The sequence below is a fragment of the Capsicum annuum genome, chromosome 4 (genome assembly GCF_002878395.1).
Source record: "Capsicum annuum cultivar UCD-10X-F1 chromosome 4, UCD10Xv1.1, whole genome shotgun sequence".
NCBI classification, from domain to species: Eukaryota; Viridiplantae; Streptophyta; class Magnoliopsida; order Solanales; family Solanaceae; genus Capsicum; species Capsicum annuum.
The window spans coordinates 18197039-18205505 of NC_061114.1; the positions used below are offsets into that span (position 1 = coordinate 18197039).

The following is an 8467-nucleotide window of genomic DNA, read 5'->3' on the forward strand; positions in this document are numbered from 1 at the left end:
GACAACCTTGATCATAAATCAACTTAAATATTTACATTCCGAGGTCGGGAAGGTTAGACACTAACGTGTAATGCATTCATCCACTTATACACCAACATGGCATTCAATACTATTGTTATAACCATATATAAAGGTCTAAGAAAATACCAATAATATCATACTTCTCACATCTTCCAAACCTTTATCATTAACAACTTCCACGCACTACCCTAAGAACATACGCACATAATTTCAGCTAACCATGACATGTATCAAAGACTTGGCCTCAATCTTACTTCACACTTATAGCCTTAGATAAAACAAGCATACAACGATCTTTCGTCAATAAGAAATATTTACTCTCTCTCATCTAAAAAAATATTCATTCCATTATTATTTCATAAGGAAAGGTCACTGAAGGGCTAACGCATAAGGACCTGAAGCATGGAATAATACTATACACAATTTTGGCACTTAACTGTGGCCTCAGGAATAGAGTGTAAAAGGTAAGGATTCATTCGAGAGATCTAAACTGAGGACATACATGATATAATGTGAATTTCACTAGGATCATGAGTTTCTGAGAATTGATCATACTTCGAAACATGAGTTTATACTTATCATAAGCTATTCAACATAAGACTGGAGTTCATAGATTTATGAGGGATAACTCGAATCACAGAGTGAAGCTGTTACTTACTTACTAGAAGTTGACAATGAACTTGAATACATATGAAGCGTATCCCTTGAATGCCAACTCTATTTAACAATCTAGGTTCATACCATCTCCTCTCATGATCAAGAGCACTATCTGTATTGAAGTGTTGATGAGGAATCTTAATATATATCTTATTCTGTCTTAACTGAACAACTCATAAGGATGAGGACATAACTTTAAACTTAAGGCACTTACATCATACTAACGAATTCCTCTTAAGGCCCTTGTGTGATTTTTGAAGTTACTGATAGTAATTCAGAGAGCATCATATTGGGAGGAATTGGGACTTACTATTCATATTATCTCATGAATAAGCCATATACGGAGAATTATGAAGTTACTCATGAATTGATATAAGTTTCTAAAAGAATAACTTTATTGCACGATCTGGAGTATGAAAGAAAGGAGATATTTCTTAAATGTCCTGTAGCCTCTTGAAGAAAAGTACAAATGTTACTGTACTGTTCTACAAGACTCTACTCGACACGGCTTCACAGACACCCTAGGACACTTGAATCTATGCTCTAATACCAAGTTTGTAATGAACTGAGACTACCCCTAGTCATCATACGGTGCTTAGGACCATAAGTGATCTAAGCTAACCCTTGTGTTGGCATAACTCATGAGCAACTGAATAAGATACATACATCTTGAAAAAATAAGTGGAAGAAAAGTTTTTAGCTGAACATCTTCGAAACAAACTATTAAAATAATTACAACTCTGGTTATACAAAACAAAACTGAAATTAATACATTAACTCTGCTAACTATCTATGAAGCCTCTACTAGTATTTATTATAGGTAGTCGGGACATGACCCTCATCTATTCCGAATCAATACGATTAAATAATGAAAATAAAATGCTACCCGAACTAAGACTGACTCGAACCCTTGAATCAAAAGGACTCATCACCTGTTGACTAGAAGCTGCAACTGTATGATTATGAAGTGTATGCTACAACTTGTACCTACATTATTAAACAATGTAGCACAAAGATGTATATGTGGATCAGTACTTTTGGAATGTAATGAGCACGTGGGGGTGAATGCATAAGTAAGAATAATAACTCAATGTACTTATAAACTTTCAAATACTGCATGCTAAGTGTAAATGACTCACCTTAGCTTGAATAGAACAAAGTTGTAAAATCATAAACATGAGTAATAAAGCATAATGATAAACTTTGTGAGCCACAACACTTAGTTCTAAAAGCTTTTCTTTTATTCTATTTTAGGGAGTTTCTTCTAATCGACATACACCATGTGAGCTATCATGGTGTCGAACGTCTTGTTCCCCTATAGGTAAAAGTTCATGTTGGGGAGAGCTATCATGCTCTTACCACGGAGTAGGACCTGAGCTAAGTGATCACTATTTGTAATTCATGCATATAAATAGGAATAGTCTAAACCTACATTGGCTCATTGTTCTAGGGTATGTGAACTAGAACACATACCCAACTTAATTCTAAATATTACTCCCTTACTTATATGATCATACTGTAGGAAATCCACCTTAAAATAGCATAAAGGTTTATATAAAAACCAGTTATGCATATATTTGTTGTAAACTGTAATCAAAACTAACATGTGTGGATTTCATATCTTAGCTGAGGATCAAAAGATCGTTTCGTGCTTTAAATCTGAATATATACTTATCAAAGAATGCTTAAAACATAATCTTCTTGAAATATCAAGACTTAAACTTTGGGCTTAAACACATATCAATTCATATCAAAACTTCATACTAAATGTGATTCTTGAAATACTTCACAATAACAAATCAAGAAAGTGCAATCTCATTCATAATCTAAATCTCAAAAGATAAAACATAAACATAAGCACTTCTTGATCAACTTAAAAACTTTAAATCTCATAATAATTACATGCTTCAAGAATATGTAAACTTGGGTATAAACCCTACTTCAATACAAGTAATTAGAATCATAAAATCATGCAATTTGGGCACAAGGGTGAAAGGATACCCTTGCTCATAACCATACATACCTGATTAGGCCTAATTGATGTAGAACCTTGACTTTGAACTCCTAAAGATGTTCTTGAAGCCTTCCTCTTGAAGTTCTTGGACTTGGAAACTTAGATTATTGACTTTCTTGAAGAAGGAGTAATGGAGTTTTGAAGTTCTTGGATAGAGGTTAGGGTCTGTTCTTGAGAGTGGGAGGCTTTCTTCAAGAGAAATTATGAGTAAAGAGTTAAATATTGCTAGACGGATTCGGTTGAGGGAAAATGTCCAAAGTGACCCTAGACCCTTTAGGAACTGAAGCAGTGTGTGAAAAAACTCCACATCGCGTCGGATATCATGTTGGGACAGCACTGCGTTGCGTCACATATCGCGCGAGAAACCGGTGCGCCGCGTCCCAATCGCGTTGGCTTACTGCTTCACACGAAAAATGCCATAACTTTTCACTCGGGTATCGAATTAAGGCGAAATTGGTATTGTTGGAAAACTAACTTAATTATCTACAATTTGGTTGGTTGTGAGCTGAAAAATTATACGTATATAAAATGTTATACACATTCAATGTAGACCCTTGTAGAATCGAATACAAAGATTTGGCCGAATCAAGGGCTCTTAGCTCAACTTCGCTCTAAGTGATTCCTATGAACATGTTTCACCTCGAAAACACTTCACATATTAGGATAATGATAATGAAACTTATGTTCACATGGGAATTATTTGGATTGGAGCTTATACGCGTAGGAACGATGGTAAGAATTCTAGCGCAAAAACACGGGGTGGTACAATTAGTGACACGGTTTGATACATAAATCAAATCCAACAAGATAAACTAATTCATACCTTATATATTTTACAACTCCGAAAATCACCTTCCTTAATTGTCTTCCAACCATGAAATTTTAACGCTGTCAGAAATCCACATTTACAAAGAAGAGTCATTAACACAGTATGAAGAAAAAGGCTATTATAACGCAAGAAATTTAGCAATTAAAGAAGAGAAGAAGAACAAGAAAAAATTGGTTCAAACTTAAGGTGTGATTTAATAGGTAGGAAAGTTAAATATGAAGAACAAAGGATGTGGACAAGAGAGAATTGCTCAGATGGTAAGCACACCTCACCTTCAGACATTAATATTGTGTATTTGAGTCACCAAAGGAACAAAAGGGTGGGAGCTCCAAGAGAAGGGTGAAAAAAAAGGTAATTGACAAAGAAAAATTCATGAAAGTTGGCCTACTTGACCAAATAAAACGTGAAATTTCTTTATTGAGGCTAATTAGACACCCAAATGTTGTTGAACTTAATCAAGTAATGGCTGGAAAAACAAAAATCTATTTTGCAATGGAATATGTTAAGGGTGGTGAATTATTCAATACGGTTGCTAAAGGGAGGCTTAGAGAATCCGCGGCGCATAAATACTTCCAGCAATTAATTGCGGCTGTTGATTTCTTCCATAGCCGAGGTGTCTATCATCGCGACCTGAAACCTGAAAATATACTCTTGGATGAAACCGGAAACCTAAAGGTCTCCGATTTTGGCCTGAGTGCTCTTTACGAGACTAAAAGACAAGATGGACTCCTACACATGGCATGTAGAACTCCAGCATACGTCACGCCAGAGGTCATTAATAAGAGAGGGTACGATGGCAAAAAGGCAGATATTTGGTCAGGTGGGGTCATTTTGTTTGTCATGTTAGCTGGTTATCTTCCATTCCATGATGCAAATTTGATGGTAATGTACAAGAAAATTAGTAAAGGGGAATTCAAATGTCCTGAACATTTCCCTTCTGAAGTGAAAAAACTTCTTTCAAGAATTCTTGATCCAAATCCATTTTCAAGAATCACATTAGCTAAGTTAGTGAACTATACTTGGTTCAAGAAAGGATTCAAACAAATTAATAAACCACCAATTTTGGATCAAGAACAGGACGAATCGCCTCGTAGTATTTTCGATATTGTGGATGATTCAGATGCAGAAAGTTCTTCAAGATACAAAGAGCAATCTCCATCAACAAAGAAGCCTACTTGTTTGAATGTTTTTGATATCATGTCTCTTTCTCCTGCTTTTGATCTCTCTAACTTGTTCGAGAAAGATAAGAGCTGTAGATCGGAGGCTAGATTCATGACTCAAAATTCAGCATCCACTATCGTCTTGAGGCTAGAGGAAGTAGCTTCAATGGGAAGTTGTAAGGTATACTATCGGAATTGTATGATGACCATCTCAGTTTAATGCTTAAACTGTTAGGGAGAATACACTTTATTTACTTGATTATTATTCGACATGTCCAATCATTCTCGTAGATGGGCTGGTCTAATTCTTTTTTGCTATTATCCGAGCACGGAAAATTCATTTTTCTGTAGTCTCATACTATGTTGAAATTGTGCAATACAGAAGTCGGAAATTTCACTAAGATAGTTCAAGGGTTAATTTATGTGATACTAATTGACCTATACACACTGTATACTTTTTTGCTTCAATTGCAGGTTCATCTCATCTAAAAGTTTAATCTGAGCACCTTTACTTTATGTTACTTTGCCTTTGTGATCTTCTTAGCTTAAAGTTTAATATTTTAGAGGCATAATATGTAAATGTTCCCTTTAACTTTGTCTTATCTAGCATCTATGTATGCCCCCAACTTTCGATGTGCACAACTAGACATTTAAACTTGTATAAAATTGAACAAGTAGACATATATGTCCGTGTAGTGTCCTATGTGACGTCCTACGTGTATTCTGCGTGTGTCTACGAACAAACTTATTTACTTCATTATGTCTTCAACAGGTGAAGAAGAAAGACGGGACGGTGAAAATGCAAGGAAGCAGGGAAGGGAGAAAAGGGAAACGAGCAATTGATGCAAAAATATTTTAAATTACGCCATCTTTCCATGTTGTAGACGTGAAAAAAAATCAGGAGATACTGCAGAATACAGGAAGTTTTGTGATCAAGGCTTAAAGTCTTTCATTAAAAGATATAGTTTGGACATGGATGAGCAACATGATGTGGAAAATCAAGAAATCTTTGAAGAATTATCTTTCTTCTTCTTTTATAATTGTGGGACCTATAGGTCACATATTCAAGTCATGAAATCGGTTACTGATGTTTGTGTCAGGAAAGTTGCCTGCATTACAACCCTTGGGTGCGACACTTGTTTATATCTTGCGTGAATGCAAGATACTTCGTGCACCGAGCTACCCTTTTTTTCTTATCATGTAAGCTTTATGAAAACATCTTTTATCATTGCTCTTTTTGTTTGTTGTCTTGAAGTTATATGTCATCAGTGTATCCCATTTAAAACATTTACTGTATTAATTGCTATTTATATTTATGTTAATTCCTCTAACAATTTAAAAAAAAAATATATTCTGCTTGAGATTTTCAAGGGGATTAATTTGGTCTTTGTAATTCAATTTATATTTACGAGTTCCATCATTTTGCAACATTAATATTAAGAGGAAATCAAGTGCTAAAACAAAATAAAAAAAAAAAAATATTTACATGAATCCACTAATGTAGAAAAATATTTGCAACAAACAAGTCACTTGAAACAACGAGAGATTCCAAGAACATGCTTAGAATGCAAGAAGTTGAATCTTGATCTTTTGTAGCGTCCCTACAACATCTTTCATCTCTGTCCTTCATGCCGGAGATTCAACACAACAATCTATTGTCACTTTCATTATTGATGCCACAACATCAAGCTCCTTCTGTAACCGATTTCCACTTGATGTTAGCAAGTTGGCATCTACAACGTCCATTACTGCCTCTTGAAGTGAATAACTCACCCATTGCTTCAAGCTAAGATCACCCTCAAACTCATTAGGCTTTCTCCTGGTAAATGTTTCTAGCAACATGATCCCATAGCTATAGACATCACACTTTTTTGATACCAAACCATTCCGTCCATACTCTACAGTCAAACAATTAATATAAAGATGCAATATACATTCCAGTTGGGGGGAAAGAGAGGAAAAATCAGCAAAACTAAGAGGCGTACCTGGTGCAATATACCCCAATGTTGCTACAGTTTTAGTGTATAAATCACTCTCATCTTCACCAAGTAGTTTTGAAATGCCAAAGTCGCTTAGGTGGGCAACCATATCCTCATCCAGCAAGACATTACTAGGCTTCAGATCACAATGAATCACAGGCGACGAGCACCCATGGTGAAGATATTCTAATGCACATGCGACATCTATCATTATGCTTAGTCTCTGCCTGATGTCGAGGAAGTAGTTGTGCGAATACAACTACTTGTCAAGACTACCATTAGGCATATACTCTAACACTAAAGCCTTAAAATCAAGGTTGGAACAACTAGTGATAACTTTTACGAGATTCATATGGCGAAGGTTGCGCAAAATTTCACATTCCATATCAAAGCTCTTGAATGCCTCATCCACTTGCAGATTGAACACTTTAACTGCAATGGCGGTTCCACTTCCGAGAATGCCTTTGTAAACAGAGCCAAAACTTCCGGAACCAATCAGATTACTCTCGCTAAGCGCATCAGTTGCTTGGAGAAATTCATAGCATGAAATTCTTCTCTTGTTATGGCAGCAAATGAATTAGCTTGTTGAGGAGCTCTTTCACGTGGTCTGTACCTTATCCATACATACACTAAGATGATAGGAGCAAATAGAAGTGTGATTCCCAGCAAAAGATGTAGAACTAGCAATTTTTTCCTGTTTGATTTGTGCTTTTTGATGAAGTGGGGCATGGCGGGACACTAAATCTTGAAGAACCACACAATGCTTCATTGTAGATGAAAAACTGATTCGAGAGATTCTTGAAAGGACCCCTCGAGGGTATTTCACCATACAATTTTTTGACAGAAACATTGAAATACTTCAGGTTTTGAAGTTTCTCCAAAGACTTGGGAATGGTTCCTGATATGTTATTATGAGAAAGGTCTAGGAATTCCAAACCTACCATGTTGCTCACTGAGTCAGGTATAGATTCTTGCAATTTGTTGTGTCTCAAAGAAAGGTGCGCTAAATTTTCCAATCCTCTATTCTCTAGGAATTCCATTTGAGAATTGATTCATTGACATATCTATTAGTGTTGCAGCCTTCAAATTTCCAATTTCTTGAGGTAATGAACCAAGCATGTTGTTTGATGATAAGTCAAGAACCATTAGATCCTTAAGATTCCATAAGCTTGATGGTATATTAGAACTCAATTTATTGAAATCCAGATGTATCTCTCTAAGGGAAGTAACATTCCCCAAATAATTCGGAAGAGATCCTGAAAGTTGATTTTGACTGAACTAAATAGCACCCAAACGCTGCAATTTACAAAAATTATCTCTAATAAATCCTGTAAATTTGTTGTTACCCAAGTCAAAGCGCTGAAGGTTTTCCATCTTACCAATTGATGTGGGAATCAATCCAACTAAGTTATTTCCAGAAAGATCAAGGTCTAATAAACTGCTTAAGTTCCCAACTTCATCTGGAATTCGCCCTCTAATTTTGCAACTGTTGGCGTAAAATTTTACTAGAGATGTGGAAAAGTTCCCTACAGAGACTGGAAGCATGCCATTTAGTGGGTTCAAATATAGAGAAAGCTATTTAAGGAATAATGCTCGTGATTTATTTTTTATTTTTCTTCAAATCTTTTTATATACAACTCTTAGTTAAAATGGGATTTCTATTTTTTTTTTTAGGAAACTGATTAGTTGTTTCTGTTATTTTTGGTAGAAAATAAGTTATTTTTTAATGGTAAGTTTAATCTATTTTTGATTATAATAACTACTATTTAAGAAGAAGTGGATGGTCAATAAAATATGTAGCTTTATG

The 8467-nt window shown here is 35.3% G+C and overlaps 1 protein-coding gene and 1 pseudogene across 1 annotated transcript; one reads left to right on the plus strand and one right to left on the minus strand.

Annotated features, from left to right (window-relative positions):
* The first annotated feature begins 3956 nt into the window (after positions 1-3956).
* Positions 3957-5699, plus strand: LOC107869069 (CBL-interacting protein kinase 5-like). The gene is made up of 2 exons (XM_047411746.1): positions 3957-4862; positions 5454-5699. Exons 1-2 carry the CDS (start codon positions 3984-3986, stop codon positions 5538-5540), a joined length of 966 nt encoding a protein of 321 aa, XP_047267702.1. The 5' UTR covers positions 3957-3983; the 3' UTR covers positions 5541-5699.
* Positions 5700-6117: 418 nt separating this feature from the next.
* Positions 6118-7234, minus strand: LOC107869795 (annotated as a pseudogene).
* Positions 7235-8467: the final 1233 nt, after the last annotated feature.